The 22,078-nt window shown below is 43.7% G+C and overlaps 1 protein-coding gene and 1 long non-coding RNA gene across 2 annotated transcripts in view; both read right to left on the bottom strand.

Annotated features, from left to right (window-relative positions):
• Positions 1-12,464, bottom strand: part of cntln (centlein, centrosomal protein) — a gene marked incomplete in the record, with an annotated part of 100,135 nt that extends 87,671 nt beyond the window's left edge. Inside the window, 6 exon segments of the mRNA XM_029749605.1 lie at positions 1,269-1,427; positions 2,472-2,606; positions 5,706-5,790; positions 8,128-8,216; positions 11,090-11,177; positions 12,316-12,464. Of these exon segments, the coding sequence (XP_029605465.1) occupies positions 1,269-1,427; positions 2,472-2,606; positions 5,706-5,790; positions 8,128-8,216; positions 11,090-11,177; positions 12,316-12,326 (567 nt within the window).
• A 5,555-nt stretch (positions 12,465-18,019) lies between these two features.
• On the bottom strand, positions 18,020-20,234 carry LOC115191503 (uncharacterized). The gene is made up of 2 exons (XR_003877704.1): positions 19,649-20,234; positions 18,020-18,800 (listed from the first exon to the last, which is right to left on the bottom strand). It is a non-coding gene; the product is annotated as an uncharacterized LOC115191503 (long non-coding RNA).
• Between the last annotated feature and the right edge of the window lie 1,844 nt (positions 20,235-22,078).

The following is a 22,078-nucleotide window of genomic DNA, read 5'->3' as shown; positions in this document are numbered from 1 at the left end:
TGCCTGTCTCTCTCTGTCTGCCTGTCTCTCTCTCTCTCTCTGTTTACCTGTCTCGCTCTCTGTCTACCTGTCTCTCTCTCTCTGTCTACCCGTCTCTCTCTCTCTGTCCGTCTACCTGTCTCTCTCTCTCTGTCCGTCTACCTGTCTCTCTCTCTCTGTCCGTCTACCTGTCTCTCTCTCTCTGTCCGTCTACCTGTCTCTCTCTCTCTGTCCGTCTACCTGTCTCTCTCTCTCTGTCCGTCTACCTGTCTCTCTCTCTCTGTCTGTCTACCTGTCTCTCTCTCTGTCCGTCTACCTGCCTGTCTCTCTCTGTCCGTCTGTCTGCCTGTCTCTCTCTGTCTGTCTGTCTGCCTGCCTGTCTCTCTCTGTCTGTCTGTCTGCCTGTCTCTCTGTCTGTCTGTCCGCCTGTCTCTCTCTCTCTGTCTGTCTGCCTGTCTCTGTCTGTCTGCCTGTCTCTCTCTCTCTGTCTGTCTGTCTGCCTCTGTCTGTCTACCTGTCTCTCTGCCTGTCCCTCTGTCTGTCTGCCTGTCTCTCTGTCTGTCTGTCTGTCTGTAGCTCAGGCACTTGACTGGATGAGCGCTGATGAGAAATGACTGTTGGCTCGTACTGAGGAGAGTTGTGCTGTGTGCGTCAGCGGAGTGTGTCTGTGTGCGTGCGTGTTCGAGCCTCTGTGCTGTGTGCGTCCACGGAGCCCCCCCCCCAAACTCTACTATTGATGGGCAGTTGTGTTCTGTTCCAAGAGGGGAGTGGGAAGGGTAGTGGTGTAGTGGCGGTCTCCTGTGGGTTGACACTGATTGGTTGTCTGACTGTTTGAACAACATGTGTCCAACGTGCTGCTGTGGTGATTCTTTAGTTGCGAGGCTGATTAGAGAGAGAGAGTAAAGTTGATACATAATAATGACGAGGGAGAGATGCATATCACTGATTCTGCTAACAAGCTAAAGGAATAAGGAGAGGACTAAAACACTACAGTCGTCCAGTGATCACATCAGGGGACTTGGCCGGGGCTCGGCTTCTTCTTTTCCTCACCAGACGAGACTTGGGTCCAAAATATTAAAAGTAATTATTTCTCCCACCCTCAGAACAGGCCCATTAATATTTAAAATGTGTGCTTTGAGAGAGGAATTATTTGACATTCATATATTGAGGAGGGAGAAAGGAGGAGGTTCAAGGTGTGTAGAAGAAACGGAACCCTTCGTGTGTGTGTGTGCGTGTACATGGGTTGGTCCCCGGTTCCCCCCTCCACATGGCATCTCTCTGTGTGTTACCTTGACTTTGGCGTCCGCGGCGTCTCTCTCCTCTCCGTGCCTCCTCTCCTGCCTCTGTGCCTGCTCCAGGTCGCCTCGCAGGGCAGAGCAGCAGGACTCTAATCCCTCCTTCTCCTCCTCCAGGGTCGCTTCTCTCCTCCTCCTCTCCTCCTTCACATCCTGAACGAAGAAGAGGGGGGGTAGGAGTCACAGGGCCAGATAAACAACACCGACGGATGAAGAGAGGGAGAGAAGGAGAGAGAGGGAAAGAGAGAGGAGAAAAAAGTAGCATGGGGTTTTGAGGAGGATGAGATGGGATGAATATGTAGAATGTAAAGTCAGTGCTATTCTGTGCTTGGTTGGGGCCTCCGCTGCTCAGCTCCACTGTGGCACCCCCATGTGGCTCTCACGCATGTCTGATTGACAAGGTCACCTGTGCTGTGAGGCTGTGAGGGCCGGGGCTAACTGTGAGGCAGGTAACAGGGGCCACGCAGCTTCTCCCTTTAATGACAGGCCTCCTAATGAGAACACACTTCGCTACAACATCCATTACATCTGATCCCAGCCTCCTTTGATGCTTCCCCCGCTCTAGGACTTGGATTTGATGTTTTATTTTATCAGCGAGACCCCGCAATGCAAAGACGCATCCGCGGACCTCGACATCACTCCTTTATTAATGAATCATAGCCAGGGTCCCATCAGGGCCGTAATTAGGGATAAGCCACATCATCACACGAACGCCTTACTTTCACTCCCTCCATGGTCGATCATTAAGTATTTATCTATAGGCAAGTTATCGACTTCTCTCTCCCTCGCTATCTCTGGCTTTTCAGCATTCTCCGTCTGCTCAAACCCCTCAGTTTGGAGACATGTCAGAGAGAGAGATGAACCGATGAGAGAGAGAGAGAGAGAGAGAGAGAGAGAGAGAGAGAGAGAGAGAGAGAGAGAGAGAGAGAGAGAGAGAGAGAGAGAGATGAAGCGGTGAGAGAGAGAGAGATCTGGCCCACTCCAGAGCGAGGAAAAACACATAGTCCGTGTTTCTTTTCCTCCCCCTGCCTCTCTAAGTGATTTTGAGGCCTCAGGCTACAGTATAGCCCTGGGGGAAACGTCCTGTTTGGTGTCACAGTGAAGACTAGTAGTTGCCTACAAGGAGCCAGAGCGCAGAGGCTTCAAAGCTCAAAGCGGCGTCAGGCAGGCGGGTGCCACTGGAAATTTGTTCCAAACCTTAAGTTCTTGACTCTTATTCCCCAGCTTGCGGCGCAGAGCTGCCAGCTCCTTCTTCACTAGTCCTCTGTCCTCGTCCACAGCCATCTTCCTCTGGACCAGGTTGGTGATCTCCTGCTGCTGCCCTGTCACTCTCTGTTTCAGCCAACGGAGGGAGTGGGGGAGAGAGATTGAGAAAGAGCGATAGATGGAAAGACAAAGAGAGGGAGAGAGAGGTGGAAAGGGAGAGAGAAAGAACGATAGATGGAAAGATAGAGAGAGAGAGCACGAGAGAGCGCGAGAGAGAGAGAGCGCGAGAGAGAGAGAGAGAGAGAGAGAGACAGAGAAAGACAGAGAGAGAGAGAGAGAGACACGACGTTAGTCATCAACAGCAATCTTGGGCAACAGGAGGGAATAAACTATTTATGGATTTTGGAAGGAAGTAGGCATTACAGTAACTACAGGGGTCCCATTTTGGATCAATCAGAGGCTCCAATTGACAGAGAGGGGGACATTTAGTATGAACCCCTGTAATCAATGGCCACTAGCGAGGAAGACACAGTTGGATCTCATGTGAGGTCTAATCTACTCCACATCTAACCACTCTATCCAACTCATCTTCTGTGCCAGTTCGGTTCAGATCTGGCAGATACTGACAAGGCCTGTGACCGGGCCAGCACCTTCCTTCTAACCCCTCATCTCAGAACAGGTGCTGAAGGAGACCCTTCAAAAGCCCTCGCTTTCATAATACTGGCCTCAGTACACCTCCGTACACATGAGCCAACTCATGTACTGTAGGCTGCACACTACTGTATATGCTAACCTCACCACTTACAATGTTACACAATGAGCCAATTATATAGAATAAGAGCCTCTAATACTATCTAATAGGTGTAGGCCTGTATAGAATAATGAACTACTGCTCTGTACATTTACAATACAGTTACCATGATAGCCTAATCAAAACGATGCTTCTCATCTTTACTAACAAAGTAGAACAAAGGAATCAAACGATGAAAAATGGTTCCATAATTTTAATGATCCATCTTTTTTTCTGTTCCTGCCGCCTAGTCTTCTGGCAGGCCTATAGCTGGGCGATTGTAGGAGGAGAGAGAGGAGGCTGCCCTTTTAACACTGCATCAGCTGGGCTCTGGCATGGCAGTAATCCACTGCAGGCTGCGGGTAGCTCTAAAATAACACCACGCTCTGGGATGCAATTAATTGCCATGTTGGGGGAATCGCTCAAATCTTTTCCAAGATGGTGGATTTACTAGACGCCTTCCTCTCCTCGTTCGCCATGCAAAAACGGGCTTTAATAGAGATTTATACGGGCGAAGTAGAAATAAATTCAAGCGTTGATAATGAGGTGGGCGAGAACAATTTCAACTCCAGTAGTGTTCGATTGGTAAGAAAAAGGTTTAGGGGAAGTTAAGAGGTCGAGGACAGAGAGATTAGCATTAAAAACTCCCAGTGCAGTTAAAAATGAAAGCTAATTATGTTACAAAAATAAAAGGGAGTGGAGACGAAAGAGGGCGGAGAAAGACAGAGAGGGAGAGAGAGAGAGGTAGTGAGAGAGAGAGGAAAAATAAGTAGAAAGAGAGAAGAGAGGTAAAGAAAGAGGAGAGGAGAGAGAGAGAGAGAAAGAGAGAGGAGAGAGAGAGAGATAGAAAGAGAGAGAGAGGGGAAAGATGAGAGAGAGAGAGGAAAGCGGTAAAGAGAGAGGAGAGAAGAGAGAGAAAAGAAGAAAGAGAGAGAGAAAAGAAGAGAGAGAGTGAGGAGAGAGGTAAAGAGAGAGGTAAGGGGAGAGGAAAAAAGAGAGAGGTAAAGAGAGGAAAGGAGAGAGAGAGGTAGCGAGAGGAGGAAAAAAGAAGAAAGGGAAAGATGATAGTGAAAGTTGGAGTGGAGACATTAAGAGGGCTAGCGTGAGGTCCTGTGTGGACTCAGCAGACCATCACATCTCCAGAACAGTAAAGGGGGAAAAACCAATTAATCACCATTTGGGTTCCTTTGGCCCAAATCTGGACGAGATGATGAATGTCAGTGGTCTGTGTGACACGGCACACAATCCTGACTATTAATGAGCTTCGCAAATAGGCCAGAACTTCACCAACTAGAATTTCTACTGCTCTTATAAAGAACTTTGGGGTGGGGGTGGAGTGCTGCTACTTTCAAGGTATAGTTTAGAAGTTAAGGGGCATGGAAATGATCCAGTTAAATATTACACTTATCTCCATGGTTACTTTCTTAATAATACAATGTATTTGTAATATTGTAAAAAGTTTGTTGTTTCTGCAGGCACACAAGATGATGTTGACGAATATTATGCAGTGAGTAGGAACATACTGTCAGGTCTATTAAGACTTGAGCGGTGTCCAGTGGACATCAAAGGTAGCCTAGTGGTTCATATTTGGGCCAGTAACCAAAAGGTCGCTGGCTCAAATCCCCGAGCCGACTAGGTGAAAAATCTGCCGATGTGCCCTTGAGCAAGGCACTTAACCCAAAATACTCCTTTAAGTCGCGTTGGATAAGAGCAGCTAAATGACAACAACAAAAAATGATGTAAAAATGTAGATGGCGTAGCAGATGAATGAACCTGCCTGAGTCCTTTCCTTCATTCACCCTCACAGTGACAGTGTCTGACTGATAACATGTTTGAAATCTGTGCCAGCACTCTTTTTCTCAGAACAGAGGTAAGAAAATAATGTGTAACCTCTATTGTGCTCCACAGCTCTGGCTAATTGTACATAGCTAAATCAGTGTTAAGATGAGTGAGGAGGGCGGGATAAACACACTGTTAAAGAGCTGCTGATGATAGCATTAGCGCCCGTCTCTCTGGGAGCGGATGGGATGATGTTAGCGTAGCATTAGCCAGCTGACAGAGAAGGTTGCTAACGTAATGACAGAAACGGACAGATGCTGCTGTTAAGGGACGATGATTAAGGGTAAATAATCATTAGCTGTCCTAGCAGCACATAGAACACACTTACTGAGCCATTGTTATATGTGGGTATAGAGTTAGCACTTGCGCTTGCGATAGCGCTTGCCTCAGACAAACCCGAGGCTTATGGGTCTTTTATATAACAGGACTGACTGACTGTAGGTTAGACTGGACTTGCACTCTCACTTCTATTTCAATGCATCCCTTCATATCAAATGGAAGAGAAATTCCTATGGGAGATTTCTCTGTTCAGACACCAGGATACGACACAGACATGGTTCACTAACTATGCATTCCACATATCATAACAACAATACCTGGTCCAGCTCCTGGATCTTGTAGTCTTTGGCCTGCAGGATCTCCAGCACCTTGCGATCCTTGGCTTCAGCTTTCCATTTCTCTCTGTTGGGGATGCAGAGAAACATAGAAATATAATGTTAATCTATGTCATTCTAGTTCTATGCAGAGTCATAGAAATAGAATCTGTCCTTCTATTTCTACGGAGAGAGAGAGCGGCAGAGCGGTGAAGTGACTGCGAGGCCCAGAGCTGAAGCATCGTTAGCAGCTCGTCTCCAACGACTCTCTGGTCCTGCTAATGATGATGGGTTTCATTTGGAGGCATTAGGGTGATGTGGTGGTGACAGACCCACTGAGAGGATCTAGCATATGGCAAACGACAGCAAACAAGCTCATCTGAGGGGAAATGATAACTTAATTCGTATAAAAAAAATGGGAAAACCCATTCAGTGCACAGGTTTACAGAGTATTGAATGTTATCAGAGAACTGAATATGCCAAATGCATGTAGTCTGTCACCCCTATGATAGCATATTATTTTAATGTGTAGTACATTAAATGACCGTTTGAAAACAAAACACAGAAACACTCAATATCAAGCAAATATCTGTGCAATAGGCATATAACTGATTTTGTTTGACTCAGGCAACCAAATGAAAACAAAGAGGGCCTTAAAGAAAAGGAGGTCACAGGAAAAAAAGATAAACCCAAAGTTGTGTGTTCAAACACTCAGCGGGCTCCCTGGGCGCAGGCGGGCAGGCAGGCAGGCAGGCACCAGAAGTATGTCAATCAGCACCCCAGTGTCATTTCACTGTTCTCCAGATAAGGTAATTACCAGGACGACATCAAACCTGGAATCCTATTCAGCACACACACACACACACACACACACACTACGCAAACTTTTTCCCTCGCTCTCTCTCCGCCCCATTGGGCCATGCAGCAGCAGCCTCTTCCAGCAGCATATCTTTCATTCTGGCTCGCTCAGGCCTCTTTTCTCCTGTTCACTGTTTGGGGAGCGGAGACAAAAGAATAACGATTGGGGCCAGCTTGTTTCAACAGCTTCTTGAGATCACCAGGGAACCCCCCCCCAACCAACCCCCCACCTCTCCCCGTTCCTCCACCCCAATCCAGGCCCTTCTCCTCCCTTTGCCTTGGCTGGCTCCCCCCCCCCCCCCGGAGGGACATTGAAATGAATGCCTGGTCTCCTCGGAGTCAAGCGCTACCTTGTATCCTTTGCCGTGTTAACCGTGTCCTGAGCAGCCATCCAATCGCTACAAGACCAGCTGGAATCCCCCACAGGCCCGGCGCTTGACTGGAGTCGGCGCAATTATCATGTCAATATACCCGCCGTGTGCAGCACGGTGCCAGTGTGCTGATAGACTACACACACACACTCTCTGGGTGCATGTTACCTAGGCCCCTGTGGACCAACATGCTTTGTTGGGTTTCCCTAGCCGGAGCTGTGGGGGATGGGAAACTGCCTGACAGAGAGTTCATCCTGAACCTGGCACACATGTTTTCCCCCTGAAACCAACCGTCTGAGGCTCCTGCCAACTGACACGCTTTATTTTGTGTCTGATGCTCCAAAAGGCAGGGGAATGTAGAATACAGGCCTACTAGACCTGTTACATGAAAAGGAGCCAAAATCTTGGTATAATCTTTTTACTACATTTAGCATGAAAACGACTCCTCATCTAGGCCTAGGTCTACTACAGTACATTGAAATGCTTGTTATTAACAGAAATGAACAGTCTTTATTTAGAAATTAAATCATGTACCACGATTCTTTAGAATCTTCATTCTGTTTACGAGGAGCTTGGTGTGGCTTTAAGAAAACAACCTTTTGACACAGCATTTTAAATCTAACAACTTTCCAACAGAAGTTTTGAAAAGAACAGACATGCCTGAACTCACACTACTACTGTGTATCACTGCAGTAGTTCAAATACCTGAACCCCTGTTCTTTCCAACCAGTTCCCATGCTGATGTATTCTGTGCGGCTTAGCCGCCCCTCGCAAAAGGTCATCTTCAATCTAACGTTTTATCCAGTAAAAACGAAGCACTTGGCAGTGAACGTTTTCCCAGTTTTAGAATGGGAGCCGAGCGAGACTGTTTTCATTAACGCGGGGTGGTTTCCATGGCTGAGCAGCTAGACTGGAGATAAGAGGGCTTTAAGGAGCATCTGCACTATTCAGCCGTAAACCCACCAGAATGTCCAAGGTGTCTCACACACACAACCTTGGATAACTTTCAGCAGACGTACTTCCCTATCTACCTCTGTTTCACTTTGGAGATGGGATTTCTGGGAGATCTTAAAGCCCCTAAACATTTATTCACAGGTTGTAGTATGGAGATTAGTTACAGGCCATGCTTTCAAAGATATAACGTATGGGTGAGAGGGAACGGTGAAATTTCGGAGCAGTTTCAATTACTAACTCACCGTTCGACCACTAGACTAACGGCCTGGGTCAGGTCCGGATTGGCCACTTGGAGGCGTTTCCATAGGGACCACACAAACTCCTTGTCAGCCTGTGAAAAGAACAAAAAATTTCATGGTTATAATATTTCACGGTTATGAATGATTATACTCAAATCTTATTATTATGACTAAATCAAATCATTATGCTAAAAATGTGGCATGTGGTAGTCTTAATGAACCACACAGACACATAATACATAAATACTGAAATTAATTTCCTATTTTTCTACATCCTTTTCCGAAATAACACTATTTCTCACATCTTAAAACGTAATTAGTGAGAGGCGATGTTATAGCAATTCTAAATGAAATACAAATAATTCAATGAGATGCTTGAAGACATTAGCATATATGGGGGGGACCAACCCAATGAATAATTGAAATGGCTTGTAGAAAATAAAACTCTAGATGTGGTGTGCCTTCTCTAATCATGGTGCTGTCTTTACAGAGAGATTACATTACTGGAGTGTGACCTTCGGCTCAATGGGAGGCTACATTGACACTTGTCATTATGCACAATTCATGACTGGGGAGTTGGAAATCAAACCAAAACAGCAGTTAAAGCAGCATATCCCTTATTAATAAAGTGCATGTGATTGTGGACGGTTTTCTCTGCAGCGCTGAGGTAACTAGTGGAGGACAAGCACTAAACTGATGACAGAGAGAGTCCTTGAAGGCACAGAGACACCTGAGAGCCTCTGCCCCTGACACATTTCACATTCAAATTGGCTCGCCGCCCCAAAAAACGCTGTTCCGTTTTTTCCTTTCTTAAGCTACATTACATTTAATGAGAAAGATCTAAAAATTACATTTTCGGCACACTAAAAGATAGAATTATGCCAAATCGACTTAATATAAAATCATCTGTTAAATTATGTTCACATCATCACAAGATGAAAAGTCATCACTCCCACTGGAATCTACTGGTCTCCAATTAGCACATGAATTTTAAAACCCAATTCAAAAGTGTCTAATCAATTATTTACTAAATGGCAGAGGCAGACCTTGGTAGACCATGGGCTGAACATACAAAGTGGAGAGAGCAGAGTCGATCCTTATTGGATGAATAGAGATCTCACCAATCCTGGTCCGGCACTGCCGTTAATGACGAATTAAGAAATGGAGGCTTGACATCAAATAGGTGGTCTCGCTTCTCCTGGCCTATGGCTGCCATTGACCCTAACATACTGACAGTCAGACTCCTCGTCAGGACCCTCACCACCCATATCAAGGGCTTCTCCACAGTATTAGAGATGTATCGAATGTGTTTTTGATGATCACTGAATTATTAATTGTAATTGCAGACCTTGAAAGACCATGGGCTAAACATACTAAGTGGGCCTGGAATGCAGCCACATATTAATAAAATTAGCATGGTCAAGTAGGAACATTTTCTGGCCGACAGACAGGCCACTTTGTAGTTAATGGTGGTCCTAAGAACGCTGTGCCAGAGAATTTACACATTAATGGCATTTCAAATGCCATGATTTGAATGGTACACGGTACAACTAACACTGTCTAACAGTCACTAAGAGACAGACAGAATCATTGATGCTCTCTCTCTCCCCAGACCACCAAGGAGAAGTGATTCATAGCAACTCAATAGATGAGAAATACAGTAACTGGTTGATGTAATGGAGGCTGTGAGTGACTTCGGTCTGGATCAGGTCTGACAGACAGGTCATACAAAGTAGTCCCTTGTAACTGAATTGGTAGAGCATGATGCTTACAACGCCAGGGTTGTGGGTTCGAGTCCCACAGGGGACCAGTATGAAAATGTATGCACTCACTACTGTAAGTTGCTCTGGACAAGGGTGTCTTGTAAAATCTACAAATGCTGGTCAGCACTTTATACCGCACCTTGAAACAAGTGATACTCCCTTCAATACATTTTGGGATCATTGGACAGGAAAAGGCGCCATGTTCACTCACAATTCATTTTTTTGTTTGTTTTATTAAACAAGTTTGAAAGATTGACGTTTCAGCCTTCAATGGCCTTCTTCGGAATCTCAGAACACATCAAGACACAATAAATAAAAAATTAACTACTGTAAACAAGCAATGATCTATGCTGGACTCAAAAGACAGAGCCTTGTATAGTGTAGAGTGAAATATTTGTTGATATATTTGCCCATATACACACTCACAACAGAGGTGAGCTTCCTCATGATGTGTGTGAATATGAAAAGTGAGATACTGATTCCAGGTAAATCCGCCGTTAATGTTTTTAGGCACCACCTGGTGGCGAGCCTGTAACGACAAGACAGCATCTCTCCATCACAGCATCAGAGAGAAAGAGAGAGACTGACTGACTGACTGAGGCTCATTTAGGAGGATGCAACATTATAGTATGTTCTAGATAGAAATATAATGTGTAGATCAAATGTGTTTGTCATTAACTGGGAGTTCAGTTCTATAAATCAGTTTCTATCTGCAACATTCTAAATGCTGAAACTCACTGATTAGCCAATGACCCAAATATGAAATGGTCATAGCCTATGGTGCAGGAAAAGGACAAAAAGCTAAACTTCATGTAACTCTATCATTGCTATTGTGGTTACAGAGCTAGATTTACTACTTAAGTTGGTGATGTATGGCTCAGTTGGTAGAGCATGGCGCTTGCACCGCCAGGGTTGTGGGTTCAATTCCCTGGGCCACCCATATGTGAAAAGAATGTATGCACACATGACTAAGTCAAAGCGTCTTCTAAATATCATATAAGTTGTGTCTATCAATATTTTCCTATGTTTATTAGGATCTTGCCATGTATATTTGTAAGCACTTAGAAACTGTTCACTTGTGAAGTAGCTAACACAAGTTGAGATGTTTATAAACTGATTTATTTTAAACACAGAAAATGTTGGCAACAACATAGCTAGATTCAGCTGTTGACAAAATAAACAATACCATCCAGCACAGTCACCTGGCATTGCACTAACTCCTCAGATAAACTCCTCACTTCTTCCTCCAGCAACATGATGCGACTGCTGTCTCTAGTAGCCATCATAGAGCTGGAAAAGAAAAATAAAGAACATTATGGAGGCAGTACACATTTTCTCATCAATATACAGTAAGCTTCAGCGTTACAGTAGACAACACTATATAGATATACATTAGACTGTATAGTAATATCGAGCCCGTAGTGATCAATGTTGTTGCTGCACTATTGATTTGGGAATAACGTTAGAGCTCTAGTGACAGAGACAAGTCAACAGGTGTTACTAATTGTCCTCGAGACTAGTGCCTGTAATGACATTCAGCTTGGTGGTCGTCTAATATTACATTAGCTAGCTAGCAAAGTTAGCTAGCTACATATGGTCCTGTACCAGGAGGACATTTTCGTATGTAGCCTAGCTTCACTTCAACAAAGGACAAAAGGGAGAAATAACTTTGGAAAGACCATAGAGACCAGCTGGTTTGCCAGTTAGCTAGCTAGCTACCGTTAGCTAGCCTATAACTGAAGGTGAGCTCAGCAGTGAAGCACGACCGTGCATTGCAACAGGTGTTCTATTCTGTTTAGTTAGCGGTAAGTAAACAAACATTACCTTGGGTGTTGACAACTTTCTCGGTCGGAGAGAGTAGCTAACGTTACAAAGTAGGAAGAGCTAACGTTAGCAGCTGGCTAAGTTGAACGGTAACGTTACATGTCAAAAGTCCATGCATTGAACAGCATCATCGTGGACGGTAAGCAAACGTATCCTAAAGGACAACTGTATATTTATCCGTGCATATAGGGTATGTATTACTGTCTACAAAATATAGCAAGACGAAATGCAAACTTTGAGTGAATCACACTGTTGTCAATAGCTACCGAGACGCCTTTCCATTTCAAACAAGCGCGCTGTTTTCCGTTTCTTACTTCCTCATACGTCAGCGTACTTCCCAAACGTCCGTTTTTACGACACGCCAACGTATTAGGAAGTAACTGAAAGCAGCGCTCCAATTGTTTGAAGTGTCAAAGCATGTTGTAAAATACCTAATAGGAGAACGTATTCATGTTTTGATTAATATGTACTTTAGTAAAGTCAATCATACTGTAATTGGTGTGCTAAGGGGAAATGCATGCATACAGCCACAGACCCCACTATTAGTGTAGCCTACAGCCTTTTCCTACTCTTGGTCTTCTCCTTTTTACAGTTAATTACTTACCGTTTGATCATTTGCAGTTAGTATGAATGTTTAACATTCTTGGTATGGGGAAAAAACTGCTGTTTTGCTGGAGATGCAGCAACCTCCAGATTGCAGCAACCTATGGATGGACTCATGCTTGCATGCACTGTAATGAGTGGCCAGGCATGAAAGATGAGAAGAGATATTACAATGAAAGATATGAGGACTGGCAACTCTGTTGTTCATTCACACAAATGTTGGTTCATCTGCTCTCTCTGTCTGTCTGGTCCTCCTGCCTGCCCAGCTGAGAAAAATAAGACAGAAAGAAAAAAAGAAATCAATTGACTTAGCGCGATTAGGCTGTTCCTTGACCCACAAGCAGTGCCTCTCATTAGGATCCTCATTTGTGGAGCGGTTTCAGAGGCAGTAGACTGGCGCGTAATGCGCAACATCTGCCCTGTTAGACTTGCACAGACAGACACATGGCATTTATACTGTATGAATCAGCTTTTCTCTCCTCCTCTTGCCTGCCTCCCAACAAAGCTCCTTGTTTAATGGAGATGGTGACCAATCATCCATTTAGGAGCCTGATTCTGTATCTGGATCACTGGAAAATGGGTTTGTTTCCCACCTCATATCATTACAGAGGAGGACAAATGTCACCAGTGACTTTCTATGGGGTCCCGGTCAGTGATTAGATGTGACTAATTCAGGCCCATTACATCCAGATATCAGGTGCATGCACGGTTAGAAATAAATTGCCGCTCTATGGCTGCGTTCACACAGGCAGCCCAAGTCTGATCTTTTTTTCCACTAATTGGTCTTTTGACCAATCACATCATATCTTTTCACATCAGTTATATTTCAGAGCTGATCTGATTGTTCAAAAGACCAATTAGTGAAAAAAGATCCAAATTGGGCTGCCTGTCTAAATGCAGCCAATGTCATCCACAAAAACCCAAAGTAAATATGATTAAACAACAATTAAAACATCCTGTGTAAAAGGAGCAATGTCATTTTAGTGATAAGTATAAGCCTATTTTATATGACATAATACCTCACATCCAGAAAACATGATCCAATGTTTTTGTCAGAAGCCCCCCTATTCACACATATCCCCTTTTCATGTAATTTGGCCTTCATCGTTTCCAATACAGGTTACATTACTGCAACATGTTCCACCATGTTTTGACAGTGTGTCTTACACGGTCTCTAAGGATGTCTGGAGCAGTGTGTGTCTCCCCTTTTAAGTGTTTGTTGTCTGTCCTCTTAATGACAGATTCATCTACATCTGAGGAACATTTTAGGCACATAAAACACAGCTCTCAGCCAGACCCCTTCATCTCACCATTGATGTGTGCTTCCTGCATTTGAAAATAAAATATAATTTTTCAAGTCCTGACTGACTGAACACAAACTCTTGTCGTCTTTTGATTTGGCTCCCGTTCGTCGTTCATCACACCGTTTTAAGATGTGTGACAGGTTATATAGTTTTATTTAAGTTCATTATTCCGAGAAAAACAGGTGTTCCCGTGTGCAGTGGGTGTGTGCCCAGTTCTCTCCGGGTGCAATATACTGCCTGTGAGTCATCCTGAAATGTTAGTTGCCTGGAGATACATTTATAAGAGAAATACATCCAGTATACCGTCTCTTTATGTTGTCCTCCTCCTCTCCTGTCAATTACAGACTAGTGTCTCGTGACAGACTGTTTCATAAATGTAGCACGTGGTTTTGTGGGCAAAGATTAATTATACAGGACTTATGTGTTATTTTCAGGCTTACTGTGAATTAAGTGCATTGCATTGTCACTGTAAATTGATGGAGCATAAGAAAATCCCTCCCATAGCATATGCAGTGATATATAAGTCAAAAGAACATTATGTTGTCTTGTGGGTCGAGTGTCTTTGAGGCCCCTCAGCCCTAATTGCCATCAGTGTTCTGATGTGACGAGCCAGCCCATAAAATGAGTAGGCTTTACACTGTGGCAGTCCCAATGAGCATACTGTTCTCTTGCCTTCTCTCTCCACAGAGCCACACAGACAGATAACATTGGATAAAATCAAATCAGCAGGGAGGTGGAGAAACGACATGGAATCTTGATCATGCAAATGCCTCCATCTGCATGAAAAATTCAGGAAACAAGTGACAAGCACCTGGTTGGCTGAGGAGGAGTGAGGGAGGAAGGGAAGCCGAGCCTGGAAGCGAGCGACATTCCGTGGAGAATTCTGGGGAAGTATAATTGTCTCCGCCTGCCACCTCAGGTAGGAGGACTGTCGTCTGCATAATAACGTTACCTTTGATTCCAACTGAGGGAGGTGAGAACCAACAGAACGAACAGGAGGCTTACGTTCACACTGACTAAAGAGTCACAAGTCGTGTTGCCTTTGAAGAAACACAGGAAGTACAAGTGTCAGCTGGGATGTCAATTTGAACTCTGTTTAGCGGAATGTCTCTCTCATTCCGGAATGGAAATGAGATTCCAACCTGTGAGAGCACTGAGTCTCATATGACATCACAGTCACTTTGCTGCTCCACTGAGGGCTCTGTTCTCTGAGATGGGTTTCATTACAGAAGTGTGGGTGGCTAGTCTGATGAATATGGATGGGTGGATATGACATTGGGTGGCTTTTTAAAGTGAAAGGCTGTATATAGCTCACTTTTTTGAATATCTGCAAATATTCATGCACTTATATTTTTAATATCTGCTGAGAATTTTGGATATATTGTAGGTTGTGACAGTGTGAAAAAAATGAAACACACTGCAGCTAGTTTTCTCAGCTGGACTAGAGAATGATATCAGTCGCTCAGTCTTGACGTCAAGCATGAGCCATTCTCATGTTCAACCTTGTGGGACCTCGCGCCTCAAGTCTCATAATACCCAATGACAGAGAAGCCATTGATTTTCCCCCCCTCCTCCCCCCTCTTCCACACTAAACCTATCTGTGTACCTAAATCAGACAACTACAGCGCCGTGTCTCAACTCCCCCACACACACACACACACACACACACACACACACACACACACACACACACACACACACACACATCCCCACATCCCCCCGGCACAAGCCCCTCAGTTCAGCCCCGGTTCTGGCCCTCTTCTTGACTCCCATCTGATGACCTTCTGAGCCATCCTCAGCAGACAGGCCCTGCTCATAATGGGAGGATTGATGAGAGGAGAGCCAACTTCCTGGGGGCCACCGTGGAGGGGGGGAGGGGGGGGGGGGCGTAGTGTCATGAGCTCCGGGTCCAAGCTTACCCATGTCTCACCCATGTGGTGTGCCACTCCCCCCTGGTATAGTGTGGGAAAGAGAAGTCTGAGTATTTCTCCCAGGGCTCTGCATTGGTAGGCCTTGTCTTGTCCTTGGCTGGGTACTGACTGACTGAGAGGGCATAGCAAGGTGGTGAGGTTGTGTTTGAGTTCGCATTTCTCTCAAGAAATGGCCTGGCGGTCAGATACTGTACAGAGAGAGAACATGTGACGATTTCACCATGGAACAAGGCGCACGCTATTGAAACTAGGGTTTATCATCTTTTAGGTCTTTGTTATGCTAAAGGGTACATGCATTTGAATTCAGTCACTTTTTTTTGACAGAACCCCTTTTTGATTTGAACAAAACCTTCATACATATTTTGTAGAAGTGGTCAGAAAGTTAGTTTTTGGGAGATAAAGGTGCTCAATAAATGTTCAGATAGGCTGATAACCCTGTTTCTAAGCTGTAAAATTATATCAAACTCAACTGTTTATCTTTTCCAGTGATAAAAACATTGATGTCTCATGGTATGGTGGGGTATGCAAAATGGGTCAACTTTGAGCACATCTATCTCCTGAATGTTTTGGCATTCAGGTCCTAAAACTCCCTTTCTGACCACTTCCTCCATGGACAAACATGTACATCCCTTTTTATCAAAAGGGATGCTCTCAAAAAGTAATTGAATTCAAATGGATTTACCATAAAGCCAGTAGATAAAAAAGACACTGTGTATATAATGGCTGAGATGGAAAAAGATATACAGGTATCTGCCAAAATAAAGGAAACTGTCACGTTCTGACCAGTAAAAGGGGTTATTTGTTATTGTAGTTTGGTCAGGACGTGGCAGGGGTGTGTTTGTTTTGTGTTGTCTGGGTTTTTTGGGTATTGTTCTATGTTCATATTTCTAGTATTTGTATTTCTATGTTAGTTTTGGGAACGACCTCCAATTAGAAGCAGCTGGTTGTCGTTGCGTCTAATTGGAGGCCATATTTATATGGGTTCATTTTCTCTTGTGTTTGTGGGTGATTGTTCCATGTATAGTCAAGGTTACCTTACCTTACCTTACCTTACCTTACCTTACCTTACCTTACCTTACCTTACCTTACCTTACCTTACCTGACAGGACTGTCGTGCGGTTTTTTTGTTTTGTTTCAGTGTTCACGAATGAATAAAAATATAAGTATGGACACTTACCACGCTGCGTATTGGTCCGATATTTCTTACTCTTCATCAGAAGATGAAACGTATGATCGAAACACCGACATAAAGTGTCTTAATAGGGTGTTGGGCCACCACAAGCTGCCCGAACAGCTTCAATGTATCTTGGCATAGATTCTACAAGTGTCTGGAACTCTATTGGAGGGACTCCATTCTTCCATGAGAAATTCCATAATTTGGTGTTTTGTTGATGGTGGTGGAAAACGCTGTCTCAGGCGCCGCTCCAGAATCTCCCATAAGTCTTCAATTTGGTTGATGTCTGGTGACTGAGACACACAGACACACACACACACCCTTTAAACCCTCTAAGCTCCTTTGAGACCCCTCTTTCAAAGTCACTGAGATCTCTTCTTCTAGACATGGTAGCCAAAATAATGGGTACTGGACATTTTTATAGCCTATATGACCAAGTGATCAAGTGTTTTCTTTATTTTGGCAGTTACCTGTATATTTGGAGAGAAAGAGATGACAGATACACTACTGTCAGGCGCACGTGACATAACACTTAAATTACACTCAACATAGACCTTGGGATTCAGACATGTGCAGTACAAGCCTAGTTCATGAAACTTCCAAGTAATGAACAATGAACCCCAGGAGGTTGGCGGCACCTTAATTGGGGAGAACGGGCTCGTGGTAATGATTGGAGCGGGATCAGTGGAATGGTATCAAATACATCAAACACATGGTTTCCAGGTGTTTGATGCCATACCATTCGCTCTGTTCCAGACGTTATTATGAGCCGTGTGCAGCCCCCACTGCAGTGAACATATTACATCAGAAGTGAGGTGATCATACTGAACATTCTCACAGGTTCAGAATGTCACAGAGCCCCCGGCCAAACAGCCCAGAATGTCCTCGCAGAGAGCGGTCAGTCAGAGCAGAAATAGAGCAGATGTGTGTGTGTGGTGCCTGATCGTGGTCCCTCCCCTTTCCACTCCCCTCTGCCTTCCATGACATGATCGAATTGACCTTTTTCTCAGTGAGAACTGCTGCTTCCCAGACAGATGGACAGAAACCCAGCGTAGAATGGCCTTGTAGAGGCTGTGATAGCTGACTACCATCCCCGGGAGAGGGCCTCCAGCTCTGGGTTCAATAGCTCATCATCAATAACCCCTCTGGGTAATTAGTGAGAGGTAGGGTCCTGTCATGGGGACAGATAAACCTATACTCAGTGCAGAGAGACTGTGTGTGTGTGTGTGTGTGTGACGCACATTTAGTTTTGTGCTCTTTTTCCGTAAATGAAGGAGCTTTATAATATATTTTTAATCCAGATGTCAAACTGTAGAAGGGCTGAGCTTGGACATTCTCCTTACCACTTGCTGAGTAACTTTAATTAGTTGAACTGCCTGTGTTTATAAGCGTAATCAAATTAGACATCCGTGCTTGACAATATGCTAATGGCAGACGAGGTGGCGACTTCACACCAACATGGATGTCTCCAGCATCATTAGTGTAGCCGTTTAATATGTCACAACACTAATCAGCCCTATCATTAACAGTTTGTTTGACATGATGAATAAATTGGGGGAAGAAAAATCACTTTCAAAGCCATATAACATTATTGAGGCCCTTTGAAGCTATCAAAGAGACCCATATCATTATATTATCCCCCCCCCCCGAGTTATAGCACTTCTATTTTCTGGACAATCCTTAAAAGGCCTGTTTTGTTGCTCACGGAGCTATGTAATATCTTGTTTAATTAGCTGGATTTAAGCTCTATCTCCCTAACAAACAGGCATATGGTCTTTATCCTCCCATGGCCTTGGCCCAACCAATGAATATGCATATCCTGGGACCGGAGTTAGCTTGTTACCCCCAGAATGAATTCAGCACAAGTCTAATCCCTGATCTATTATTTACCCCTTGACCAAACATGTGAGTGGGGCTTCTTCTTCCAGACGCTCGACTTGATAGAAATGACTGCCTTGGAATTACACTCTCACTAGGTCCAAAAGTAGAGACTGAGAAGCCAGTCACTGACTGCTCTCTCTCCCCCCTCCTCTCTTGACTCTTGAGATGCCTCAGTCAAACGTTGATCAGCAAACCCCTGGTAAAAACAAGTGCACAGTGAAACATTAATGAGAGACAGCACACTTCAGATGATCAGCAGAGGGACACAACTTAGGAAACATGTGGGGAACATGGGGAAACATCAGTGTCCTCAAGCATTCCTTCCTTCCTCCTGCTGCTGTACTGGAGCAACTTGATGCACTAGTTTGAATTCTGAAGAATCTCACTCATCTCAAAGCCCTTTTGGTGTGTGCATGTGAGTGTGTGTGAATTCAGAGAAGTGAGGACATTTTTCTGGTCCCCAGTTGTAAAAATACTATTTTAGGCTTAGGGGTTAAGGTTAGGGGTTAGTGGTTAGGTTTGGAGTTAGAGTTGGGGGTAAAGGTTAGGGGAAATAAGATTTAGAATCGGAATCAATTGTTGGTCCCCAAAAAGTCCTCAGAAGTATAGTAAGACAGAGCTGTGTGCGTGTGCGCGGTTGAGCGAAATTTGAGTTTGTTCACCATAATGTGAACTGAAATATATTATGTGGGTACTGGGTACAGAATATGTAAACATTGAAACGAAGTTAAGTCAACTTTGGGGTATAACTAGCATCACCTTGAAAGCTGGATAGGGCCTATACAAAATATCTGATAACATTGTTCGATGTAATAATTATTGTTTTATGAATTTGGAACCTTTAATGTTTCAAATATTTAGTTTATTTAATAGAGAATGAATTTCCCCATTATGAAATATTTTGATAATATCTAATTTAGCTTACTAACAACCATTTCCCATAAACAAACAGAACAACAGGTTACAGTAGGCTATTTAACGGGATCCTATCGCTTACGGGAAATAAAAGTACAAGTGTTTCGTAAATTATAAAAGGCTAAGCACCTCTCCATGATTTTTCATGTCCGCAGGGTAGGGGTTTAGTCGAGTTGGCGCATTGTCACACACAGATGTGCCTCTTTACCCTGACACAACACCGTGACGGACTCAAACTCAAGACCCACAGTCACTCAGGTTACATTCACAAGGCGTATAACAGCCCCGAGAGTCCTGTCAGATTGTGTACCGCTCGAGCCTAACTTCCAGAAGCCACTTTCCTAATTCTCCAACCAAGCCGTATCGTCCGCAACGTGTCCTCGGAGCATACAGCTGATTTAGCAGAATAAATATCGGAGAGAGCCCGGGTCGGAACTAGGGAAAACTGTCTTCTCCTCACAAGCATAGGTTTATTCGCCTTTTTCCCGAAGACGCTGTCAGCGATTTCCCTCGGCATCTCCTGGTTCACGTTTTGGAAAGGGGACAGTCGTGCCTCTGCCTGCATTCATATCCCGAGACCGACGGTGTGTTCCAAAGCAACAAGGAACGTATTTTCTCAGTGAACCAGACAGTGTTAATTTCTCAGGATCAAAACCTGAAACGAAGACGGGTCTCCGTTTTCAATCAAATGTCAAAAAACTGTTATTGCGCACGAGTCAATACTTTTCTTGCGGGGACGACGCCGACTTTTTAATTACTTCAGACTGTAATATATCAGGTGAGAATTCCCCCACTTGAGGGCGAAATCAGACATTCGAGGACGGCAAGTTCGAGAGCGCCAGGACCCGGGTCTTCCATATACAACATGCAGAAATGGTAAATATGATTTTGAAACTGTTTACCCATTCAAATGAATCCCTGCATCAGGTATGGAGCTGGATTACAAACATTGATATAACTTTTTCTAACCGGTGCCTGGCCTGCATGGCCTATTATTGCCCCAAGAAAGTTGTAAATAATTAATGCACACAAATAATTCATGCATTCATGATATTTTGTTTACTCTTTCCACATACTTTACAAATATGATATTTTGTTTTGGATATAGGCAATATTTAGAATAGGCTTTTATAGACTGTTATTATAATACCACTTCTATTTAGCCTACCTTATGTGAACTTTATTCAATCAACATGTTGGTGGCCCGTATAAAACCCCCTCACTACAACGCACATTATTATAACATTATTATAACTTATAATAAATGAGAAGGAATATTATTTTAGTCTTTACAATTTTGTTGTTTTTGAGCTTGAAAATGGAGCTGTGTGATTTTACCCCAGGTGCCCATTATTGAGCACAGTCAGACAGACAGTTTAACCATACTGAAACTTTCTACAGAATGTCCCGAACATATAGCCAGACCTGCATTTCCCCCCCCTTCAAATTTCTGAACATCCACGGCCAGTGATAATTGTCACGATGTCACTTTCAGATCGTGCTGATTGTTGGAGCGTGCATAACGATTATACAGGGACCATTTTCAGTGTCAACTACTCACTGCAGTCTTTGGCCTAGACAATGTAGCCTACCTTTGATTAAACCAATGATGATAGCATTTTGTTTTGTTGTCTATTCTATTTTAAAGATGACACCATGTAAAGCAATGTAAAACATCATCAGTAGTACATTTCTGTGTATATTTACACACTGCTATATCAAAAACGTATCATAAGAAAAATGTTCCCACTATATTGCATTCTCAATTTTAACCCTTTCCAAACAGAACTTTATAATTTTGGAAACATTTCTAGATGATGAATATATTCCTGTGTATTTAACATGCACGTAGTACTAATATATTTAACATGCACGTAGTACTAATGGGTTGAAATACTTGAACAACTTTTGAAGTGACTTTTAAGTGATTAATGTGTGATACAGTGATACTCGTAGCTCTTGGCTTGGGTTCATTTGGTTTCCTAGAGTGTACCAGGAAATTGTGCAGCTTCCTAAAAACAAACAAACACATAGCCTACAGTTGTGAATTTGATGTTATTATAAGATGTTTTCAGTTTTATTAAATACAGTCGTTTTTAGGTGTTTTTATGTCATGACTTGAGGGCCAACAAAAATATAAAAAATTGGTGTGTATTAGAAAAACTATTTTTGCAATAGCTGGTTGAGTACATGTATACAATCTAAAATACATTGTATTGTTGAAGACTTAACAATTTACAATGTATTAGCGTACAGTGTTAATACATTCTCTCTGTCATGCATTCCTGTAGCCTACGTGTGTGTCTATGTCTATGTGGCCTTGCTTCCACCTCCCCTAAAAGTCGAGCAATCGGAGTTGAGCAGAGCAGAGCAGAACACAGAGGCATTTCATGCCAGAGTAACACATTTCTACATGGACATTTGTGAAGGGTAGAGGAGTCGGGAGAGAGGTAGAGAGAAAAAGATCACAGGCCCCTTCTCCACCACAGAAAAGAGCCTGTTCCCTCCTTCACTTTGACTGCTCCACTCAGTTTATGGGTTCAGCGCTTTACATAATGT

The sequence above is a fragment of the Salmo trutta genome, chromosome 4 (genome assembly GCF_901001165.1).
Source record: "Salmo trutta chromosome 4, fSalTru1.1, whole genome shotgun sequence".
Lineage (NCBI taxonomy): Eukaryota > Metazoa > Chordata > Actinopteri > Salmoniformes > Salmonidae > Salmo > Salmo trutta.
The sequence above is the reverse complement of the archived record's forward strand: the minus strand, read 5'-3'. Positions and strand labels throughout refer to the sequence as shown.